General features: G+C 65.8%; 2 protein-coding genes across 2 annotated transcripts in view; both read right to left on the bottom strand.

Moving 5' to 3' along the window:
• Positions 1-711: 711 nt before the first annotated feature.
• Positions 712-19,392, bottom strand: LOC144278938 (RNA binding protein fox-1 homolog 1-like). Its single transcript, XM_077840326.1, has 12 exons — positions 19,306-19,392; positions 12,536-12,769; positions 5,230-5,373; positions 4,896-4,949; positions 4,295-4,387; positions 3,959-4,019; positions 3,610-3,663; positions 2,967-3,099; positions 2,692-2,731; positions 1,737-1,804; positions 1,252-1,324; positions 712-779 (listed from the first exon to the last, which is right to left on the bottom strand). Exons 1-12 carry the CDS (start codon positions 19,390-19,392, stop codon positions 735-737), a joined length of 1,086 nt encoding a protein of 361 aa, XP_077696452.1. The 3' UTR covers positions 712-734.
• Positions 19,393-20,208: 816 nt separating this feature from the next.
• Positions 20,209-23,843, bottom strand: part of ASPDH (aspartate dehydrogenase domain containing) — a 10,064-nt gene continuing 6,429 nt past the window's right edge. Inside the window, 4 exon segments of the mRNA XM_077840202.1 lie at positions 20,209-20,614; positions 21,769-21,963; positions 22,372-22,459; positions 22,462-22,496. Of these exon segments, the coding sequence (XP_077696328.1) occupies positions 20,482-20,614; positions 21,769-21,963; positions 22,372-22,459; positions 22,462-22,496 (451 nt within the window). The 3' untranslated portion in view covers positions 20,209-20,481.

The following is a 23,843-nucleotide window of genomic DNA, read 5'->3' as shown; positions in this document are numbered from 1 at the left end:
CGAGGCCTGGCTTATGCTGCTCTCTAGACTGTATTCTACGGTAACGTACCGCGGGGATTCACACTGTATTAGACATTTACTCACGTGTGCAAGCCAGGGCTAAAAGTCTCAGAGAGTATGTCCCTCCCATGCCCCAACATGCTCTAAAAACCCCAGAGGGGTTGGAAATATTGACCAGAGCAGCAGCTGAGTGTAAACCCTGGGGCGAGCACATTCAGCAGGTTGACGTCGTTTTTAAGAGGGGTGAAACACGGGGGTAGGCAAGACAAATCGGACACCTGAACGGGGTACGGTCAGCAGGGAGGGTTGAGGACCACTGATCAAAAAGACCGAGCCCCACTCGGTAACCCCCTTACGGCCCCGGGTGTGATGCAGGCGTCAGATATTAAACACTGGCCAAATTCACCCTCATCTCCACTCCCTGGTGGGCAGCGGTGTTCCCCTCTCTGCATGTACCAACCCCATTGTCTCTATGGCCAGGGGACCGGGGCCAGGCAGGATCTGGGTAACAGATGCTGGGGCCAGGTGAGTTCCACAGGGGGATTCTGCGTAACGGGTCTGGGGTGCTAGGGCTGGACTGGGTGTCCCGACCCGTCCGGGACACTCTGTGTTGGGAGCAGGGGACTTGATGTAAAGTGCCCCCCCCGGCCTGTCCCTATCCACACCGAGATCTCAGAGCCCACTGCCCAGGCCCCTTCCCGTCACGGCCGCCGGCCTTCGCAGCCCCTGGTTCCTCAGTACGGCGTGAAGCGGTTGTACCCTCCGCGGTACAGGCTGGCCTGCCGGGGCAGAGAAGGGTCCATTAGCATCAGCTGTTCGGTGGGGTGGGGCATAAGGGGGCACAAAGCGGGCATGGGTGGGGTGAGAGAGGGAGGGAGCACAGGCAGGGCGGAGTGCGTGTCTGGGGGCGGGCTGCCTGGCAGGGTCTGGGGGGAGCGGTCTCCCAGATGGGACTGGTGTTCTGGACAGGGTGGGGGAGGCTGCCAGGCTGGGCTTAAGGGCATGAGCGGATCTGTCCAGGCAACCGCCTCAGCCCGCGAGCAGAGCCCCCTTCCTGGATAGGACCAGTCTGTCGGCTGGGGGCCGTGTTCAGGGAGACCCTCTGCCAGGGAGGAGCAGGGCCACCCGTGAGGCAGGGAGGGGGCGAGGGCGCCGGAACGTGCCAGCCTGACGTGGGGTGAGACAGGGAGAGGAATGGGGCTGGGGGGCAGTCCCGACGCGGGCCGGGGAGTCCCGCCGGCTGCTGCTCACCATGGCTCCGACGCCGTAGGCTGGAGCGACGGCGTGGTGGTAAGGATCCGCCGCGGTGTAGACCCGGCCGTACCTGGGGGAACCGAGCAGAGGCCGGTGTTCGGGAGTGAGCACGCGCGGGTGCCCACGCCCACACAGCCAGCTACGCGAGGAGGAGCTGGTCGCACCAGTGCCAGAACCGGCGGGGAATCTGCCCCTCCCACTCCAAAAAACGGGCCCCGCACTTTTAAAAAAAGGAACATAAGGGCAGCATTCATGTCCCCTCCCGATTACTTTCTCCCCCTGCAGAACAATTGATTCTCCCGGGGGAGGCGCTGCAGTTACACCTTTCGCCCACCAGGGGCTGCTGCGGGCGCCAGAAGAGAGGGCAGCCGGCGCACTGCCGGACGGGGGACGGGGAGGGGGCGCGCTGGCCTCGGGGGGCGCGGGGGGGCCCCCGCTTCTACGGCGCCCTTGGCTGGTACTCCCCTCGCCCCGACACTTACCCGTCGGTGTACGCCGCTGCGGCTGCGGCCGCCCCGGGGGGCTGTGCCACCCGGTACGCTGCATAGCCCTGAAACAGCCGGGAAGGGGGGTGAGCCCTGGGTCCTGAGCCCCTGGGTCCTGCACCCCCACCCGTGACAGCCTCCAAGGGCAGAGCACGGCAGGGGCGGGGGGCAGCTTCCCTAATCGCTCCTGTTCCACAACGAAGGACCAGGGCTCCGTCCGCCAGCTCATTCCCGGGGAGCAGGAGTCTCCGTGCGCACCCCAGGGAGGAAAGGGGCACTGAGGGCACTAAGGGGGTGTGTGCGGGGGGGGGGAGGGTCCAGTCTCAGGCTGTAACCCCTCCCCTTTTCCTCCCTCTGAGGTTGAGACAGACGGAGCCCTGGCCACTGCGGATTCCCAAACCCCAGCCCCATACGCTGGCACAATCTGAGCTGCCCCCGCCCCACACACACACACACACCCCTCCCGGAGTGCGGGGCAGGGATTCAGGAGCCCGGGATGACCCCACAGCAGCCCAGAGAGACAGGGGACCTGGGGGGAGGGAGGGGGGGAGACGTGCCCCGCACTGGTACAGTCCGGGTATAATCCCCCCACCCCCCCACACACACACACACACCCCTCCCGGAGTGTGGGGCAGGGATTCAGGAGCCCGGGATGACCCCGCAGCAGCCCAGAGAGACAGGGGACCCGTGGGGGAGGGAGGGGGGGAGACGTGCCCTGCACTGGTACAGTCCGGGTATAACCCCCCCACCCCCACCCCCACACACACACCCCTCCCGGAGTGTGGGGCAGGGATTCAGGAGCCCGGGATGACCCCGCAGCAGCCCAGAGAGACAGGGGACCTGGGGGGGAGGGAGGGGGGGAGACGTGCCCCGCACTGGTACAGTCCGGGTATAAACCCCCCCCCCACACACACACACACACAACACGCCCACCAGCGCGCCAGGGACTTACATAGACGTCGGTGCCGTACAGCCCATCCGGGTACACCACACTGTGGGGAAAGGAGATGCGTCAGCTCCGGCCGTAAGCCCCCCACCAGCACTGACTCCGCCCTCCCCTACGTCCCCGCCCCAGCTCCAGCTCCTCCGGCCGCGGGGGGCACAGAAAGTTCCCCTCCAAAATTTTATTCCTATGCCCCCTCCGCCCTCCCGACCACCAGGATCACGCCCCACGCCCCCCCCAAACATCCATTCCCGCCGGCACCCCCCACGGCCCCGCTGGCTCACCTCCCGTAGGCAGGGACGGGCGACGGGGCGGGAGCTGCCCGGAGAGGGCTGTAAATGGCTCGACCACGGCCCCGCAGGCCCCCACGATAGGCCAGTGCTGCCGGGGCCACCATCGGGTAGGGGATGGTGGCCACTGGGGACAGAGCAGATGGTCAGCACCGCAGGGTGTGAGTGGGGGCGGGGGGGATATAGGGGGCGACTGGGGGATGGGAAAGGGACAGGGAGGGGCAGGCATGGGCAGTGGGTATAATCGGCCAGGGGAGGGGTGGGGCCCCACCCCCCACGCTCTGCCCTGAGCTGCAGCCCTCGCTCCCCCCTCCCGCAAAATTGGTGGGGGCTCGGGCCAGCCACCGGCCATGGTGGGGGGTGGAGGGGGCTCAGGGCTCCGGCCGGGGGCGGGGGGGGAGATGTAGGGGCAGGGCCTCAGGCTGAAAGGGGAGGGGCTAGCCTCCCTGAAAGGGGGGGGGGTCACCCGCCGCCCGTGATGGGGGGCATCACGGCGAAGCAGGTGACAGGGGACGTAGTGGGGGCAGGACCAGAGAAAATCCTCGTGGGGCAGGACGGGCCAGGAGGATGGAGATGTGGCCGGGGGGGGGCAGGCTGGGGAGACACAAGGGCAGGAGGGAGAGAGGAGAAGTCCCACCTGTGTAGAGGTCGGGGGCATAGACAGCGCCAACCAAGGGGTTGATCTTCCAACCTAGCCGCAGAGGGAGACAGAGAGAAGGGGGAGCATCAGAGCGGACGGAGGGGCCCCAGCCCCCCTTCCCTCCCTGCCCCTCCCCCCCCACACCCCCCCCAGGTCGGCCCAGGGCACCGGCCTCTCCCCACAGACCCTGCCTGGGGCACGTCAGAGACAGGGGCTGCCGTCGGACGGGGGCCAGCAGCAGGAGGGGCCTGCAGCGTGGCTGAGCCAGGCTGGGGGGCGGGGGGGGCCCTGCCGGGGGTGGGGGAGGGGGAGCCACACCTCACCTCCCGCCCCCGCCCCCTTGTACCGTTCACCGCAGGCGCTGCCGGAGGCTTCTTGGTGACCACACGGGCCGTGGCGTTGTTCACCTGCCGGGGGGAGGGAGGGAGAGGTGAGCGAGTCTGGGGTCACGGCACAGCCTGCCCCCCCCACACACCGCCCCGGGGCTCAGAGCCAAGACACCGGACCCCACCCCTGCCCTGCGTGCAGGGGGTCCCGCCCGTACTGCAGGCCCCCGAGCAAACTCCCTGTGCCAGCTCCCCACACACATCCCCCCCCCACACCAGCCGGGCACAGAGCAAAGCTACCCCCCCCCGAGTGAAACCACCTGGGTTCCCCCCCCAACGCGCCACGGGGCACTGACCTCAATTTTCCTGCCCTCCACAACGGTGCTGTTCAGCTTCTCTCGCGCCTGGTCGGCGTCCTGGCTGCTGTCGAAGGTCACAAAGCCGAAACCCTGCAGGGCGGGGAGAGGCCGGGGAAGGATGAGCCCGCGGCTGGCTGGGGAGGGGGGAAACTACGGGGGGGGGACGACACAAGGGGTCATGGGGCTGCCCTGGCCAGGCCCCGCTGGGGGCTTTTAAACCCTGCCACGTCCCCCTCTTTTGTCCCCCTCGGGCTCGAGGGGTTCCCACCCCACACAGCTCCTCCTCCGCCCAGTGACACACACACACGCCGCGTCCCTCCCTGCCCCACGTCCCGGTTCGCGCCCTTCTGGGCCCTCCCGCACGGGGGTCAGCGCCGCGGCCAGCCCGGGGCAAAGCCTTGGCTGCAGAAACCCAACCGTGCCCCTGAGCCACGGCGGGCGGGCGCTGCCCACTGGGTGGGCTCCGCTTCCGGACAATCCAGCGGCTGCCCCCCCACCCTTTCAGCAAGGCCAGGAACGTCCCCCGCCACCACCAGCCCCTGCTGGGACCTCCCCCTCCCGCCCCCCCCGTCCCCCGCCCACACCGGCACCTCCGCACCTTAGAACCACGTTCATTGAAGATGATTTCCACGTCTAGGATCTTCCCGAATTGCTTGAAAAGGGGGGCGGGCGGGCGGAGAGGACAAGACAGGAATCAGTGACCGACCCCTCCAGAACCCAGTGGAGCCCTGACCAACTGTGGGGCCCTAGAAGGGCCCTGGGTGTCACACACACCCACGGACCATGGGTGCTACAAACCCCCCCTCCCCCCCCCGAGGCCATCTGGGCCACAGGTGGTACCTTGTCCCCTCATCACCACGGGGCTCGCTCACACACACACCCCATCTCTCAACCCCCGGACCATGAGCTCTACACCCCCACGTGGAACTCACCCCAAACATCTGCCGCAGGTCGGGGTCACGGAAGCGGAAGGGGATGTTGGAGACATGCAGCCGCTTGGGCTGGGATTTGCCGTCTTCGCTCTCCGCCTCCTGGCCATCTGGGCTGAGAGCGGCTGCGGGACTCTCCTCAGCTGGCTGGAGGGAACCCCAAGAGATAAACCGGACAGAGCTGGGGCAAAGAGACGCTGGGATCCCCGGCTAACCCCCACTGGAGCCCCAGGATCCCATTACACATGCACACACACCCCAGGATTCCCTGATATCCCCCCTCCCCTGGAATTCCCCGTTAACCCCCACAATGGGATCCCATCAGAACGGCCAGACTGGGTCAGACCAAAGGTCCATCTAGCCCAGTGTCCCGTCTATCGACAGTGGCCAGTGCCAGGTGCCCCAGAGGGAATGAACAGAACAGGGAATCATCAAGTGATCCATCCCCTGTCGCCCATTCCCAGCTTCTGGCAAACAGCGGTTTAGGGATACCCAGAGCATGGGGTTGCATCCCTGACCATCTTGGCTCATAGCCATTGATGGATCTATCCCCCATGAATTTATCTCCTTTTGTTTAACCCAGTTCTACTTTTGAGCTTCACAACATCCCCTGGCGAGGAGTTCCACAGGTTGACTGTGCGCTGTATGAAGAAATATTTCCTTGGGTTTATTTTAAACCTGCTGCTTATTAATTACACTGAGTGACCCTTGGTTCTTGTACTTCCCTTCTTCCTTTCTCCATGCCCTTTGTGATTTTATAGATCTCTATCGTATCCCCTCCTTAAACGTCTCTTTTCTATATTGAACAGGCCCGGGCTTTTTAGTCTCTCCTCGTTTGGAAGCTGTTCCATACCCTTCGTCATTTTTGTGGCCCTTCTCTGTACTTTTTCCCATTCTAATATATCTTTTTCAAGATCAGGCGACCAGAACTACACGCAGTATTCAAGGTGCGGGCGGACCATGGCTTTATATGGTGGCATTATGATCTTTTCTGTCTTCTTATCTATCCATCTCCATGTGGTTTCTAACGTTGTTCACCTTTTTGACGCTGCTGCACACGGAGTGGGTGTTTTCAGAGAACTCTCCCCAATGACTCCAAGATCTCTTTCTTGAGTGGCAGCAGCTAATTTAGATCCCCTCGTTTTGGATGTGAAGTTGGGATTATATTTCTCTTGACAAAAGACGCGTTGACTCTTCCCCAACAAATTATGTTCATCTGTGTGTCTGATCATTCTGTTCTTTACTAGAGCTTGCTACTGACGTCAGGCTTAACGGCCTGTAATTGCCAGAATCGCCTCTGGAGTCTTTTTTAAAAATCAGAGATACATCAGTCCTCCGCCAGGCACCTGGTCCAGAGGCTGATTTAAGCGATCGGTTACCTGCCGCAGTTATCAGTTCTGTGATTTCACATTTGAGTTCCTTCTGAACTCTTGGGTGAATCCCATCTGGCCCTGGTGACTTATTGCTGTTTAATGTATCAAATTGTTCCAGAACCTCCTCTACTGACACCTCAATCTGGGATCGTTCCTCAGATCTGTCACCTAAAAAGCATGGCTCACGTGTAGGAATCTCCCTCCCATCCTCCGCAGTGAAGACCGATGCAAAGAATTCATTTAGCTTCTCCACAACGGCCTTGTCGTCCTTGAGGGCTGCCTTAGCACCTCGATCGGCCAGTGGCCCCACTGATTATTTGTCAGGCTTCCTGCTGCTGATGTCCTTTAAAAATTTTTTTTGCTGCTAGTTTTGTGTCTTGTTAGCCGCTCTTCAAATTCTTTTTTGGCCTCCCTAATTTTACCTTTACGGTTGACTTGCCAGAGTTGATGCTTCTATTTTCCTCAGTAGAATTTGACTTCTGGTTTTTGAAAGACGTCCTCTCGTGTCTAATCACACCTCAGTTATTTAGCTATGGGCACAGGGTTTGTTTGTTTTGGGGGGAGGGGTCCTCTTACCTTTTTCTTTAAATTTAGGGGATTCATATAGTTGGAGCCTCTATCAGGGGGATTTTAAAAAGTTTCCATGCAGTTTACAGGCATTTCATTTTTGTGACCGCTCCCTCCCTTTGCCACCACATCAGGATCTCCTGCTATCCACCCTGGGACCCCAGGAGTCCCTTTTACACCTCTCCCAACTGATATTCCCCTTTCCCCTCCCACCCTGACCACCCTTGCCTGCAGCACCTCTGCACTGGGGAGCTGTGAGGGGAACAGCCTTGACCATTTCACTGCAGGTTCAGTGTTTCACGCCCATGTTCCTTCAGATAGTCGGTTCTGAGCCACTGAAACCTGCTGGGGGAGCTGCAAGTGCCGTCCCCACGCCCTCCATCCCCTGCAGCGTGGCGTGTGAACCAGGATCCAAGGACCTGAAGAACTGCCCCAGCCGGGGAGACGGGCCCCTGGGCCCCCGGCATCGACGCCGGCCGGGACCGAGACGGCAGCTCTGGCTCCTGATTCCCAGGCCCAGGAGCAGGGGGTCTCCGGCCCCGTCAGCGTACAAGCCGGGGCGAGGGGGAGAGGGGATCCAGGGAGATTCAGGGCCTCTGGCTCCCAGCCTCCATGGGCCCACGCCGAGAGCCAGGTGTGCCCCGTTGCTGGGCGCAAGATGCTGAGCTCGGATCCCCGCCTTCGGGGAGCAGGCATGAACACACCCAGAGGTCCCGGGCTGTTGGGTTAGTACCCGGAGCACACACGCCGGCACAAGCAAGGCAGTTAGTGAAGAGAAGCAGGGGGGTTTAGTGGGGGAGAGGGGGCCGGGACCGGCTTTTTCACTGCGCTAGGAGCTGAAGGAATCCCGCCCCCAGGGACGGACGCTCTCTCCTCTGTCCATGCAGACGGCTCAGCTCAGCCCAAGGCCTCAGATCTCAGACATCCTCCAATGCACGGGCCAAGATGCCGCAGCCGGGGTCCGTCCGCCCGCCGGGAGGGTGTCGCCCACCGCCCGGAGCACAGCCGCCAGGTCAGAAGGCGTGAAACTGATTAACCCGGCTGGAGAGACGGGGTTGAACTTGTCTTTAACCTTCTCCCTGCGTTCACGCGTGCGTGGGGGGGGATGTGTGTGCACGTGGGCGTGCACGGGTGTGCGTGCACGTGGGGGGGGGATGCACACATGCCCATGTACCAGCCCCACCAGGTGAGGGTGCGTGGGGGGGAACACGTGTGCACACAGTGGGCATGTGCAGGTCTGGGGGGTGCAATGCTCACGCAGCAGGGGTATCTGCAGTGCGAACACCCCCGTGCATAGGAGTGAAGCGTGGGTTGTGCACACTCAGCTCACACGCCTGGGAGTAGGGGCGTGCATGCACGGCCTGACTGTATGTGAAGTGTCGGTGCGTCCGCGTACCACGCGGGTGTGTGCAGCATCCGTGCAGCGTGCAGGGGTGTGCAATGTGCATACACCCATGGGGGGTGTGCAATATGTTCACGCCGGCCTGTGTGTGCGCACGATTGTTTGAAACGTCCCTTTCCCTCGCCACATGAACGGTCAGATGCCCTGCAGCCAAACCCGATGCTCTGCCCTGGGCAAGGGGGTTGACCCAGGCAGCTTCCCTCTCTCCAGCTATGCCCCCCCCCCGCCCACCAGCCCTCCCTTTCCCTCCCCCAGCTCTGCACGCACCAGTCACCTAGCCCTGGAGTCGCTCCACTCTTAAAGACAAGTTCAACCGAGATCGCCCCCACCGAAGCCCAGGGACGGTATCCAGCCGGGAGGGGGGATGGGGGGGGGGGGTGAGGGGTGCAGAGAGAAACTGAGGCAGGCAGGTGCGGCGCCGGGGGTGAGTAGGGATGATCGAGGCGGATCACGGATTAATGCTACGAGGCCCGAGAAACGTGACGAATTCCAAGATGCCTGGAACAAAAACCTGCTTTTGCCGGGAGATCTGCCAGAACCGCTGCCAACACCCCGGGGGGACCCTAGCCGGAGAGGGGGGGAAGAGACAGAGTCATTCGCCACATCGCTAGGAGCCAAGAGGAGTCAGATCCGCCGGCGGCCGCAGAAGAAGAGGCCCTCAGAGAAGGAACAACCCACCGCCCCCCGCCAGGCCTCGCACGGGCGCCCCGGGGATCTTATCCCACGCGAGCGTTCGCCGCCTTCCCTCCTTGCCGGGCTGGGAAGGTTGGCGGGCGTGGCTCGGGGGCGGGGTGAATTTTGCAGCCTTTCCAGGTGGATAAAGTTCCCAACACCCCCACCATGAGAGCCGGGCCCTGCTTTTATCTGGGCGTAGCCGCAGCGTCTCACGGGGGGGTTCCAGGTGCCACTCGACGGGCAAAGATCTTTCCGATTGCAAGCCAGGCCTCGAGGACCCATTTCCCGGCGGGCAGGAGGCGAACGCTCGGCTGCAGAGCTTAAGCAGTTACATCAGGGTGCATACTACAGCCTTGGTCCCACGCAAGGGTCCTGGAGCCTTTCCAAAAGTGGGGGGCACCCTGAGGCCCCCCCAAACCCCTCCCCTTTCCCCCAAGGGCCTGGGCCCGCCTGACCCCCGCCCCAGAGGCCCTGCCCCCAGCCAAGCCGGAGTGGGGTTGGGGAGAAAGCAGCCCCCTGCCTGTGTCCCCGACGCCCGGGACCCCTGCCTAGGGCAGGTGGAGGGACCCAGACTCCCCACAGCTGCCCGCGCAGCTCTCCCTGACCTGGCTCCGGCCGTGGGGGGCAGGGGGCCGCGATGATAGGAGCCAGGCTGGGAGCTGTAGGGTGCCGGCATGGACCCTCCAACTCCACCTGTCCTGGGCCGGGCGGGGAGCCCGGGGCCGGGGACACAGGTCAGGGGTTGTTCTCAGCTGCCCTGCACCATGGGCAGGTGGAGGGTCCGCGTGGCCCCCGTAACTGCCTGCACTCCCCGGCCAGGCTCCATGCTCGGCGGGGAGGAGGAAGAGGAGGGAAAAGAGCCACTCCCAGCTGCAGGGAGGCTCCCAGGAGGGAGGCAGGAACCTTGGCCAGCTGAAGTTGATAGTGTAGACATGCCCTGCCCAGTCACCCCCCACGTCGGCGCTGAATCCCCGAGACCCAGTCTGTCGGGAGTCCGTAGGGGATTCGAGCACATTGTTGCAAACTCTCCCGCTATTTGGCCATTCTCTTAAATCCCCAGGTCTCAGAGTCATGTGATTATGAGCCGATCTCAACAAGCATTGACCATAAAAAAACCCCTCAGAAACCTGGATGCTTCTCGCCCACCTGGCTGAGGAGAAAAGGTGGGAAACGGGACCTGAGGCCGAGTGCACAGAACCCGCTGTTGGCTGTTTTGCTCATCTCACGATTTTGGGGGGCACCGGGGGGGTGGGGGGGGCTGCAATGCTGATGTCACGGGTCTAAAGCGACCAGCTCAGCCTGGCAAGGGGGGAAAAGCGTCTGCCTTTGGGGGGGGCACGGCCCCCCCTTGCTGGCTCCACAAGGTGCTGCAAACAGAGAGTGCCCGAGCGACGGCTTCCAACAAACCCAGGACTCTGGGGGACCCTCCCCCCCCACAACTACAAAGGTCCCTTCACAATCTGCTGCCCCCAAGCTCCTTCCAGACTCAGCCCGGACCTCCTGGAATCCCGCTCCACACACCCCAGCCTGGGGGAGCTGTCCAACCCCCATCTACGGTACGCAGCTCTCCTGCCCCCCAGCCCCTTCCCGGGGTCCCGTGATCGGTACCGCGCTGCTGGCTGCTGCGTCATTTACCGTCCCTGGTCCCTCGGCGTCGCTCTCACCCCAGGGCTGGAAGGCTCTCATCTGGCAAGGGGGCTGCACCCCTGGTTTGGTGAGGGGGGGGCCGCAGGGTCGTTTGCTGCTGAGCAGAGCGGGGTGGGGGGGTGGGGGACTGTTTCTATGGCACAAAGGCATCTGAAATCTGCGGGGGGGGCTGAGTAGGGGGGAGTGGAGGGCTCTGTGCCACCCCATTCTGGGTGTAGGGGGCAGGTGGGGGGGCACCAGAGATCCCCAATCAGTGCAAAAGCCCCGGGGTGAAGGGGGTGAGGGAAGGGGGGCACTGGTTCTCAGCACCCACCTCAGGGCTCCAGCCCTGAATCAGCAGCCCCAGGATTAGGGGGTGTCCAAGGGCAATCCATGCAGCCACCCACCTTCTCCCCCACCCCCATGTCCGTGCTGTCTGCCTGGGGACCCCAAGCAGCAGGGGCACGATCCGGATTGATGAGCAGCCCAGATGACGAGGGGGGGCAGACTCTCGGGGGGAGTGAGGGGGGCTCCCTAGGGCAGGGAAGTGTCTCACTTGGGTTCCCGAGGGAAGGGGGGGCGTGGCCCCTGTTTCCCACTGGGGTTCTGAGGACACCGCGTCCTTCCCGGAGCTGTTTGTGCATTTGTGGCTGGGCGTGGGGGGGTCGGGGGGGCCAGGAATGCACCATTTGTTCCATGTGGAGATAAACAGCTGCCGGCAGTGTGTGGGGGGGGGGAATCCGATCCGGGCAGGGCAGGCGACTCCATGACCCAATATGGGCAGAGAGCTCCGGAGCCCAGGCCAGAGGACGCCCAGCTGCCCCGAGACCGGAGGACCGGGGGGGGGGGGGAGGGGGTCACCGTAACCCCCAGCACTGGGTGAGGCGGGGGGCATGTGTAACACCGAACCTCGGGCCTCTGGGGCTGAGGGCACCTGGCTGTCAGCCAAGGCTGTGGCGTAAACGCATTTTATCTCCAAGGGGTCTCGGGGTGTGGGTTACCCGTGCCCCCCCTTTCCCCCCACAAACGCACAGATCTGGGCAGCTGAGGGTCCAGGCAAGGAGGGGGGGTGGGGGGTTAAGATCCAAACACCCCTGGGCCCCCATCACCCCAGGCTGGGGAGATTAACCCCTTCCCTAGGCTGGCGTGGGCCGAGCGGGGGCACCAGTACCAGAGGGGGGGCTGGAAAGGGACCCAAGGCCATATTCCTCCCATCCCCCGTGGCCCCAGATCCCAGCCCCACATGGGCCAGGGCAAGCCCAGCCCCTCTGCCGCTACGGAGTCGACACCGGTGCCCTCCAGCCATGCCCCCAATACGCCTCCGATGGGTGACACTGGGGGGCAGAGAACAGACACAGTATAGTGCCCCCCCCGATCTTCCCCCTATGGGCCCTGGGGGGCAGAGAATAGCCACAGCACTGTGAGCCCCAACCATGCCCCGACCCACCCCCTGGGGGGCAGAGCCTTTAGGCCACCTCCAGCTACCAAGGCCCCATGCCAACATCTCTGCCCTCTTGACACCGGAGAGGGCCAGATTCCCGAGGGAGGGGTTTCTGGGGGGAGCGGGAAGGTGGGCACAGGGAAGGGGACCCGGATACCTGGGGGTGGGGCCTGAGACACTCAGCAGAAGGAGGGGGTGGGAGGGCGAAGGGGGCCGGGCACTCACCGCGGGGGGAGGAGGCAGGGCTGGCCCCAGGGGCTCCGGCGGGGCGGCGTGCTCCGGGGGGGGCTGGCCAGCCGGGTAGAGACACAGGGCGTGCTCGGCGGGGGGCTGCGGCGGGTAGTCCTGCAGGGCGCCGGGCGGGCGGAACGGCGGGGCCAGCCGGGCCGGGGCCGGGGGGTACGGGGCGGGGTACGTCTGAGTCATGGGGTCGGCGGGGGCAGCTGCATCCTGGCTACCCTGCCGGGGGAAAGAAGAGGAGAAGTGAGACCCGGAGCAGGGGGCCAGTCCCTCCCCAGTCCCCACTTGGCACTGGGGAGAAAGGGGCCCCCTGGCCGGAGTAACAATCGGACATCGACGATGGCAGAGCTGAGAATAGAACCCAGGAGTCCTGGTTCCCCACCCCCACCCCTGCTCTAATCACTAGACCTCCCCCACCCCCAGATCTGGGGAGAGAACCCAGGAGTCCTGGCTCCTATCCCCCCCACTCTAACCCACCAGCCCCCACTCCCCTCCCAGAGCCAGGAAAGAACCCAGGAGTCCTGGTTCCTGGCCCCCCTCTGCTCTAACCACCAGCCCCCACTCCCCTCCCAGAACCAGGAAAGAACCCAGGAGTCCTGGCTCCCAGCCCCGCCCCGCCCCCGCTCTAACCCAACAGCCCCCACTCCCCTCCCAGAGCCAGGAGAGAACCCAGGTGTCCTGGCTCCCAGGCCCCGCTCTAACCCAACAGCCCCCACTCCCCTCCCAGAGCCAGGAAAGAACCCAGGAGTCCTGGCTCCCAGCCCTGCCCCGCCCTGCCCCCACCGCTCTAACCCAACAGCCCCCACTCCCCTCCCAGAGCCAGGAGAGAACCCAGGAGTCCTGGCTCCCAGCCCTGCCCCGCCCCCACCGCTCTAACCCAACAGCCCCCACTCCCCTCCCAGAGCCAGGAGAGAACCCAGGAGTCCTGGCTCCCCGCCCGCCTCGCTCGACCCACCTACACTGAGCACCAGCCCCATCCCAGCAGCTGCCTGGGGCCGCCCGGCCCGGCTGGGGGATGCTGGGGGGATGTAGCCTTTGTCCCCCAGCCCAGGGGCTATAAGGCCAGGGGGATGCAGACCCCTCCCCTCCTAGCAGCAGCCAATGGGGAGCGGGAGGGGCTGTGGGGGGGCGTCCCATTGGCTGCCCCTTATCGACCCTCCCCCCGCCCCCCAGACCCTATTTGGGCTATGGCCTTTTTCAGCTGTTTGAGGATTTTCTAACCCTCCAGGGAGCAGCCCGACAGCTGCAGGATCTGCCGGGCCCCCCGGGACACCCCCCCTCAGTACCCCCTCCCAGGGAGAACCTGCCCCTCACAGACCTGGGGAGTCAGTGTCCCTGCCCCAGCCCCCGCCCTACTCGCTGCCCCCTGGCCCCCACCCCAAGCGCGGGGGTGAACGCAGCACCCTGCTCCCCGGGGACTGGGCGGGAAGTGAGGGGTCCCTCCATCTCCCTCCGCACCCCTCCCTTCCCCCACTGCTCCCTCCAACCATCCCTCTCCCCCCCTCCCACCTGCACACCCCTCCATCTCCCCACTCACCCCTCCCTCCATCCATCCCCACCCCTCCCTCCATCCCCCTCCGCACCCCTCCCTTCCCCCACTGCTCCCTCCAACCACCCCTCTCCGCCCCCTCCCACCTGCACACCCCTCCATCTCCCCACTCACCCCTCCCTCCATCCATCCCCACCCCTCCCTCCTGCACACCCCTCCATCTCCCCACTCACCCCTCCCTCCATCCATCCCCACCCCTCCCTCCATCCCCCTCCGCACCCCTCCCACCTGCACACACCCCTCCCTCCCCCCACTGCTCCCTCCATCCATCCCTCTCCACCCCCTCCCACCTGCACACCCCTCCATCTCCCCACTCACCCCTCCCTCCATCCATCCCCACCCCCTCCCACCTGCACACCCCTCCATCTCCCCACTCACCCCTCCCTCCAACCATCCCTCTCCGCCCCCTCCCACCTGCACACCCCTCCATCTCCCCACTCACCCCTCCCTCCATCCATCCCCACCCCTCCCTCCATCCCCCTCCGCACCCCTCCCTTCCCCCACTGCTCCCTCCATCCATCCCTCTCCGCCCCCTCCCACCTGCACACCCCTCCATCTCCCCACTCACCCCTCCCTCCATCCATCCCCACCCCTCCCTCCATCTCCCTCCGCACCCCTCCCTTCCCCCACTGCTCCCTCCAACCATCCCTCTCCCCCCCTCCCACCTGCACACCCCTCCATCTCCCCACTCACCCCTCCTTCCATCCATCCCCACCCCTCCCTCCCCCCACTGCTCCTTCCATCCATCCCTCTCCACCCCCTCCCACCTGCACACCCCTCCATCTCCCCACTCACCCCTCCCTCCATCCATCCCCACCCCTCCCTCCATCTCCCTCCGCACCCCTCCCTTCCCCACTGCTCCCTCCAACCACCCCTCTCCGCCCCCTCCCACCTGCACACCCCTCTATCTCCCCACTCACCCCTCCCTCCATCCATCCCCACCCCTCCCACCTGCACACCCCTCCATCTCCCCACTCACCCCTCCCTCCATCCATCCCCACCCCTCCCTCCATCCCCCTCCACACCCCTCCCTTCCCCCACTGCTCCCTCCATCCATCCCTCTCCGCCCCCTCCCACCTGCACACCCCTCCATCTCCCCACTCACCCCTCCCTCCATCCATCCCCACCCCTCCCTCCCCCCACTGCTCCTTCCATCCATCCCTCTCCACCCCCTCCCACCTGCACACCCCTCCATCTCCCACTCACCCTCCCTCCATCCATCCCCACCCCTCCCTCCATCCCCCTACACACCCCTCCCACCTGCACACCCCTCCCCCACTGCTCCCTCCATCCATCCCTCTCCGCCCCCTCCCACCTGCACACCCTCCATCTCCCACTCACCCCTCCCTCCATCCATCCCACCCCTCCCTCCATCCCCCTACACACCCCTCCCACCTGCACACCCCTCCCCACTGCTCCCTCCATCCATCCCTCTCCGCCCCCTCCCACCTGCACACCCCTCCATCTCCCCACTCACCCCTCCCTCCATCCATCCCCACCCCTCCCTCCATCCCCCTACACACCCCTCCTTCCCCCACTGCTCCCTCCATCCATCCCTCTCCGCCCCCTCCCACCTGCACACCCCTCCATCTCCCCACTCACCCCTCCCTCATCCATCCCCACCCCTCCCTCCATCCCCCTCCGCACCCGTCCCACCTGCACACCCCTCCTCCCCCCACTGCTCCCTCCATCCATCCCTCTCCACCCCCTCCCACCTGCACACCCCTCCATCTCCCCACTCACCCCTCCCTCCATCCATCCCCACCCCTCCCTCCATCCCCCTACACACCCCTCCCACCTGCACACCCCTCCCCACTGCTCCCTCCATCCATCCCTCTCCGCCCCCTCCCACCTGCACACCCCTCCATCTCCCCACTCACCCCTCCCTCCATCCATCCCCACCCCTCCCTCCAGCTCCCTCCGCACCCCTCCCACCTGCACACACCCCTCCCTCCCCCACTTGCTCCCTCCATCCATCCCTCTCCACCCCCTCCCACCTGCACACACCCTCCATTTCCCCACTCACCCCTCCCTCATCCATCCCCACCCTCCCTCCATCTCCCTCCGCACCCCTCCCTTCCCACTGCTCCCTCCAACCACCCCTCTCCGCCCCTCCCACCTGCACACCCCTCCATCTCCCCACTCACCCCTCCCTCCATCCATCCCCACCCCTCCCTCCATCCCCCTACACACCCCTCCCCCCACTGCTCCCTCCATCCATCCATCTCCGCCCCTCCCACCTGCACACCCCTCCATCTCCCCACTCACCCCTCCCTCCATCATCCCACCCCTCCCTCCATCCCCCTCCATCCCCATCTCCTCCTTCTCCTTACAGAAGAATTCTTCCATCCCCCCCCCACACACACACACACACACTGACCTCCCCCCCACATACCCTCTCTCCCTCCCCACGGACAACACCTGCCTCCCCCCAACCACCCCTTTGGGATCTGAACCTCTCCGGGTTCAGCCGGTCCGTGCCCGGCCCTGTGCCCCGCTGGGCTAACCGGGGTGGCGACTGGGGAGGTTGTTTCCTTTGTAATAGCCACTCGCACTAGATGGGAACAGCCCTGGCCCTGAGGTCCCCGTCCGGCAGGGTAAAGGGGCTTCAGCCCCCAGCGCCGTTCGGCCCCCGCGGGGACCGGCCCCCCCGCTGCCTTCACGCCATGGCACCTGCTGCACCACCAGGCCCCGGCCACGATTCGGAGCATCATTCGCCGACTTGGCGGCTGGGCCTGGGCTGACGCGCGGGGCCTGCCAGAGGCCGAAATGCCCGGACTTGACTTCTCCGGCTAAGACTTGGGGTCCCCTGGGCTCCAGATGGGGTCGGTTCCCCCCACCCCAAACACCCTTTTTTTTGGGGGGGGGGGAATGACTGTATAATGAAGCGGCAGGAAAACGTCTGGTGAGCCAAAACCGTAGCCGGCGTAACGGCCGAGCTGAGGGTTTAAATCGGGGGTGGCCAAACCGCGGCTCGCAAGCCACGTGTGGCTCTTTAGCAGTGCAAGTGTGACCCATAGAGCCCCCCCCCACCCCCACGCCCCTGCCCATTCTCCGCCTACCAGGCTGGAGGGGGGACTTGGGGTTTCTGCCCTGCGGGGAGAGGGGCCTGGGGGTTTCAGCCCCGGCAGGCGCCTCCCATGGGGCAGAGCCCTGGGCCCCCCTTCCCTGTAGGGCAGAAGCCCCGAGCCCCACCACCGGGCAGAAGCCCCGAGCTCCGGCAGGCGTGATTTTGAAGCCTCTGAAGGTTGCCGTGGGCCGCTCGGAGGGCAGCAAGTTTGGCCACCCCTGGTTTATACGGCTCCGGCACGTTTCCTCTTAACCCGCCAGGCTTTCCCCCATTCCCGCTCTCGAGGCAGGGCCCGTGGCTCCTTCCCCACGGCTTTCGGCCGCAGTGATGCGTCCCAAGCCAACCGCTGTCAAGCGGACGGGGCGAGCGGTCCGCGGGACAGTTTTGTGGAGACGACAGCCCCCGGGGGTCCTCCTTGCGGGGCAGCAGAGGGTCCCCGAGAAGCGGCTGGGGCCTGAGGCAGAGCTCTGACGGAGCGGGGGGAACAGCTGCAGCTGGGGGGGGGGTTATTGCAGACGGGTCGCTCCGAATGCTGGGAGCAGGGGGGATAAAATCAGAGCCGGCACTGGCCCAGTGAGGGCCCTTAGCAGGAATATTTGCCCCCCCCAAAAAAAACCCACAATCCTAAAACAGGCAGGTTCTTAGAATAAAAAGTGAAGGGGGGGGGATCTTGCTGCTCCAGGTCCTAAGCACTGGCTTAATCTGCCAACCTCACCCCCCATGTGGGGCCCAGCCTCTCATACATAGATAAGACCCTCCCATCCACGTCTCCCCCCCCCGAGCCCCAACAGCTGCTTTTAGAAGCCGCTATCAAGGCATCTGGCTGGATATAAATAGCAACATCTTCCCCAATCACTCAAGGCCTGGTGGGGAGGGGGGCCGAGGGGGAGATGTGGGGGGAGACAAAGGCCATGGCCCTGCCCCTCTGCGTTCCGGTCCCCTGAGGAGTGGGAGAGATGGGGGAGGGACAGGGATGCCACAAACCCCCATTCACCCCTGCCCCTGGGGTGTCTCTAACCCGGGAGTGGGGGCAGGGCTGCATAAACACAATGTCCCCAGCTCCCCCCATTCCCTAGGGGCTGGGTCCCCCCTTCATGTCGCACTTGACAACAGCCCCCCTCCCACGTGGGACAGGCTCCGAAGGGCGGGGATCGGCGATGGGTCTCGGGAGAGGTGCCCATGGGGGGGGGAGACAGGTGCAGCAAGGGGTCAGGGATTGGGGGTGGGGGTGCCGCTACCTGCCCCATCTTGGAAAGCCACATCCAGGGGCCAAGTTGGCCAAACACCACGGCAGCAGACTCAGACCGGACTGAGAAAAATGCCCCTCCGGCTTGACCTGTGGAACTCCCTGCTACATGATTGTGCGGAGAGCACAAGTTTAGCACGGGCTGCCACTGATATGGCGAATGCGATCAGCCAGAGCGTGACAGGCTGGAAGCAGAAAGGACGGCGCCCCTGCTTCCTCTTGCTTTGGGGGCAAAACCCCGACCCGAGGGAGCTGCTGGGGGAAGTTTCCCCCTGGGAGCTGGTTATCCCCCCCGAGCTGTGGGTTTCTGGCCCCTTCCTTTGTTGGGAGATGGAGCTGTGCCCCTTTCATCCAGTCCCCTCCATGCAGCCCCAAGGCACAGCGGGGTTCCAGCGAGAGAGCAGGGGGGTGGCGTGGGCGGGGACCTTTGAGCATGACTTACATCGGGGCTAACCAGGCCAGGGGGAGCACAGACCAGCAAGGGCTCCTGCCCCGCTGCAGAGGTGGGCGAGCATCCCTCTGCTCGAAGGTCAAACCCCCAAGGGTAAGGGCAGAAGGCGCGAATCCTGCAGCCCTTGGGGGAACTCTCAGACCCGGAGAAGCTGAATTTACTAGGCCCGACCTCTCCAGCCTTCCCCCAGAGCTGCAAATAGCTCTTCCCATACATGGCCACCCCGTCTCCGCTATCTGACCTCCCGGGAGACGGAGGCCCCCCGAATGGAGACGAGGAATCCAGGGAGCAAGGGGTTATCTCCCCGCGGTGCTGACAGGCGCGCGGTGTTACAGACGCCCCTTCGAATTCCCCCCGGGGGGCTCCTGGCTCCCGGGCCTGGCCGGTCACTGCCGGGGGGGCACAGATACGCACACACACACAGATGGGAAGCGGGTACCTGAACCAGGCCGGGATAGCACTGGGGCACCTGCGGGTAGACGGGCAGGCTGTACGGGTGTAGCACGACGGCCGGAGAGGACAGCATGGCTCGTAGGCCCCGGCCCCACACCGGGCGGCAGGGCGAGGGTCCCGCAGCCCCGGCAGCCAGCTAAGGCGGGGTCCGTCTCTCCGCCCCGAGCTGTGCGTTTGGCACTCGGCGGAGGGGGAGGGAGCCGGGGCTGAGTGGCAGCTGGGACGGTGCCACTGAGCGACACCGACAGCTGCCAGGCCTTGGTGACGCTGCTCCAGGTGCGGGGGGCCCGGGCCCCCCCCCCCACCTCCCTCCTCGGAGACAGGGCCGGGCTGACCCCAAAAGCGGCTCCTGCTGCCAGCTGTTCCCAAGCACCTGCTCCAGAGCCCCGCGCGGGCGGAGGGTGAGAGACGAGTCTGGGCACAGACCGCCACGTGCCTGGCACACAACGCGCAGCTCTCCACAGCCGGCGCCCGCCCCCAGCCCCAGGGACTTCCCCGGCCAGCGACAGGCCCCAGCCCCAGACGGAGCCCAGCCCCAGTCCCCCCACCCCCACAAAGACACCTCCCCAGTGGTGAAAGCACAATCGCCAGGGGGCTCCAACCTGCCACACAGGCACCATCTTCACCGGGGGTTCACTGAGTAAGGGAGGGGGGCAGGGAGCTGGGACCCTTCCCTGGGGGGCTGGAAGCAGGTGCCAAAGGTGTGAGGAGCGGAAAGGGCCTGTCTGCACCTTAGCAGCATAGAACCCAGGGATCTCAAAGTCTCAGCTGGGTGACCCCCCCCGACCCCACATCCCTTGCTCCCACCCCCCGCGCTGCCCTCAGTTTTCCTCCCCCCGCAAAGAAACCCGGCACCGTCCCCACCCCAGGCAATGACACCAAGGCAGCGTCAGCGTTGTGTCCTTTATCATAAACTTTGCAAGTACTTGTAGCAAGCCCAGCAGGCACCAGGGAAATGGGGCCGGGCACCCTAAGCCAGCTTCTCCTGTGGCCCCACGGTGTCTCCTCCGGCTGCAGGGCCCGTGGGGTGAAGGGCCCCCCCCCCGTGCACTCCTCAGGGCAGGTGGGATGGGGTATCTGATGCCAGTGGCAGGGAGGGCTGTGCCTAAGCTGGATTCAGCGTGTGGGTCCTGCCCCCCTCCCCACCCCCCGGCGAGGCTGCTTACGAACAGTCAGGATCTTTGGTATCTGCAGAGTCACTCGGGTTCAACCAGCCGCCGGATTCCTCCACGGCCCGGGATACGACCAACAGCACTTCGCAGGGGCCCTGGGACAGGAAATCCTGCAGGAAAGCCCTGGGGGAGGGGCAAGGAGTTGGCGGGGGTCAGAGCAGCCCCTGCTTTGCACCCCGTCTTACACATCTCGCCACGCTCCTGCCCTGCACGGCCCCCTCGTCCAGACCCCGATGCCCTCCCCCCCGCACCTTAGCTCTGCTCTCTGCACTCCAGCCACTTCTGCCCGTGCCCCCTTCCCCCCCACAGCTCTCCGTGACCTGCCCCCGCTTGCCCCCCCATGCCTGCACCACCCTCCTCTCCCCCCCACATAGCACCGTAGGGCTGGAAGGGACCTTGCGAGGTGTCCTAGTCCAGTCCCCTGCGCTCACGGCAGGACTAAGTATTATCTAGACCGTCTCTGACAGGGGTTTGTCCAGCCCACTCTTAAAAATCCCAGTGACGGAGATTCCACCACCGCCCTGGGCAATTTATTCCGGTGCTTCACCACCCTGACAGCTCGGAAGTTCTTCCTAATGTCCAACCTGAACCCCCCTGGCTGCAATTTAAGCCCACGGCTTCTTGTCCTGTCCTCAGAGATTCGGAAGAACAATTCTTCTCTCTCCTCCTTGTAACTGCCTTTTCTGTACTTGCAAACTGTTCGCATGTCCCCGCTCCGGCTTCTCTTCTCCAGACTAAACAAGCCCCAGGTCTTCAATCTTTCCCCAGAGCTCATGTTTTCTAGACTTGTCATCATTTTTTCTTGCTGTCCTCTGGACTTTCTCCAGTTTGTCAACCTCTTTCCTGAACGTGGCGCCCAGAACTGGACCCGATACTCCAGCCAAGACTGTCTCAGCACGGAGCAGAGCGGAAGAATCACTCCTCGTCTCTGGCTTACCACACTCCTGCTGCTACAGCCCAGAATGAGGTTTGCTTTTTTCACAACAGTGTTACACTGTTCACAACCCACTTCCCACCTGTCATTTACCCTGAGCTCCCCCTCCCTGCCCCGGCTCCCCCCACCCCCTGCCTGTCACCCAACCCTGAGCTCCACCCACACCGCCCCCAGCTCCTCTACCCGTCACCCACCCGAGCTCTCCACCCCCAGATTCCCCACCCCTGCCCATCACCCACCCTGAGCTCCCCCTCCCTGCCCCCAGATCCTCCTGCCCGTCACCCACCCCTGAGCTCCCCTCCCCGCCCCCACATCCCTGCCACCCCCAACCCATCCCCCACACCTGAGCTCCCCCTCTCCGCCGACACAGGCCGGGCCTTCAGCTTTGGAGTCCAGGTTGTAGTAGGTGCTCCCACCTGGCGCACCGGCGATCCAGTGCTTACGCCGCACGGGCAGGGACACGAAGCCCAGGGACACGTTGGAGGGCACGTTCACGATGAAGCCGTAGACCCGGCTCAGCACCAGCTGCTCCAGGGGCCTGCCGGCGGGGGGGCAGAATTAGGGGTTACACCGAGACCGAAGGAGGGGTTGCTCCAGAGAAACAGCCAGAGGGGGACACGATGGTGGACACACAGCGGGGAGGGGAAAGCAGACGGACAAGGAGGCCCCGGGGCGGCAGGGAGCATCCTCCAGGCCCAGGGTATTTCAGGGCCGACGTGGGCCTCTCCCGATTTTAGAGGGACAGTCCTGATTTTTTTTGGGGGAGGCTGTGTCTTATATAGGCACCTATCCATCCCCCCTCCCCCCCCCGGTCCTGATTTTCCACCCTTGCTGCCTGGTCGCCCTACTCTCAGAGCCAGCTGGAGCCAGGCTGGGTCACACATGGCACCAGGGCCTCTGCGATGTGACGGGGGGGGGGATCTGCCCCCCGCCTGCCCCCTCTCACCGGCGCTTGTCCCACCAGATGGCCGCGAAGTCCAGACTCTGCAGCGCCGCCATGATCACGTTGACGTCGTAGTTGCCTGTGCCCAGACGCTGCGATGGGGATTCAGCCGGGCGTCCGGCGCCAGGCTGGGGGGGAAGACAGGTCCCCGTCAGTGACCCGGGGCAGCTGGGAGAACGTGGGGCACCGGGCGGGGAGTTGGGTGGCTTGGAAGGGGGAACTGGGGCAGGGAGGGCAGGAGCAAGGGGCACCAGGCGGAGGAGATGGGGGGCAGGGGAGGGGGAGATGGGGGGCAGGGGAGGGGGAGATGGGGGGCGCCGGGCAGGGGAGATGGGGGTCGGGTGGGACAGGGGAGGGGAGATAGGGGGCGGGGGGGTGCTGGGCAGGCGGAGATGGGGGTCGGGGGATGCCGGGGGGGGGGTCGGGTGGGACAGGGGAGGGGAGATGGGGGGCAGGGGGCGCCGGGCAGGGGGAGATGGGGGTCAGGGGGTGCCGGGCAGGCGGAGATGGGGGGCGGGGGAGGTGGAGATGGGGGTCGGGGGGGACAGGGGATGGGAGATGGGGGGCGGGGGGCGCCGGGGCAGGGGGAGATGGGGGGGCAGGGGAGGGGCGGGACAGGGGGGCGGGGGGCAGGGGGCGATGGGGGGCGGGGCGGGCAGGGGAGGGGCGGGGGGCGCCGGGCGGGGGCAGATGGGGGGCAGGGAGGGGCGGGGGGCGCCGGGGAGGGGCAGGGGGGCGCCGGGGAGGGGCAGGGGAGGGGGGCGCCGGGCGGGGCAGATGGGGAGCAGGGGAGGGGCGGGGATGTGGGGCAGGGGGAGATGTGGGGCAGGGCGGGCAGGGGAGGGGCGGGGGGGGCGCCAGGTGGGGCAGGGGGCGATGGGGGGTGGGGCGGGCAGGGGAGGAGCGGGGGGGCGCCGGGCGGGGGCAGAACGGGGGGGGGGGCGGGGGAGGTGGAGATGGGGGGCGGGGGGCGCCGGGCAGGGGGAGATGGGGGTGCGGGGCAGGGGGCGATGGGGGGCGGGGCGGGCAGGGGGCGCCGGGCAGGGCAGATGGGGGGCAGGGGAGGGGGCGGGGGGCGCCGGGCGGGGCAGATGGGGGGCAAGGGAGGGGCGGGGGGCGCCGGGCGGGGCAGATGGGGGGGCAGGGGAGGTGGAGATGGGGGGCGGGGGGCGCCGGGCGGGGCAGATGGGGGGCAGGGGAGGAGCGGGGGGGCGCCGGGCGGGGCAGACGGGGGGGGCGGGGGAGGTGGAGATGGGGGGCAGGGGGCGCCGGGCAGGGGGAGATGGGGGTGCGGGGCAGGGGGCGATGGGGGGCGGGGCGGGCAGGGGAGGGGCGGGGCGGGGGCGCCGGGCGGGGGGGGGGGGGGGTCAGGGGGGAGGAGGGGGTGGGGGAGCGGGGGGGGTCGGGGCGGGGAGGTGGAGCGGGGGGGTCGGGGTCGGGGAGGGCCGGGCAGCGGGAGATGGGGGGCTCGCGGG

Source organism: Eretmochelys imbricata, chromosome 23 (genome assembly GCF_965152235.1).
Source record: "Eretmochelys imbricata isolate rEreImb1 chromosome 23, rEreImb1.hap1, whole genome shotgun sequence".
NCBI lineage: Eukaryota > Metazoa > Chordata > Testudines > Cheloniidae > Eretmochelys > Eretmochelys imbricata.
This window is presented reverse-complemented; position numbering and strand designations above follow the sequence as displayed.

Bases quoted from the DNA above. Each gene is read 5' to 3' on its own strand.
- LOC144278938 (XM_077840326.1), bottom strand. From the start codon at position 19,392: ATGCTGTCCTCTCCGGCCGTCGTGCTACACCCGTACAGCCTGCCCGTC. The intron at 1,325-1,736 runs GTAAGTGTCGGG...CGGTTCCCCCAG, and splicing joins GCAGCGGCGTACACCGACGG to GTACGGCCGGGTCTACACCG. The intron at 780-1,251 runs GTGAGCAGCAGC...CTGCCCCGGCAG, and splicing joins CCTACGGCGTCGGAGCCATG to GCCAGCCTGTACCGCGGAGG.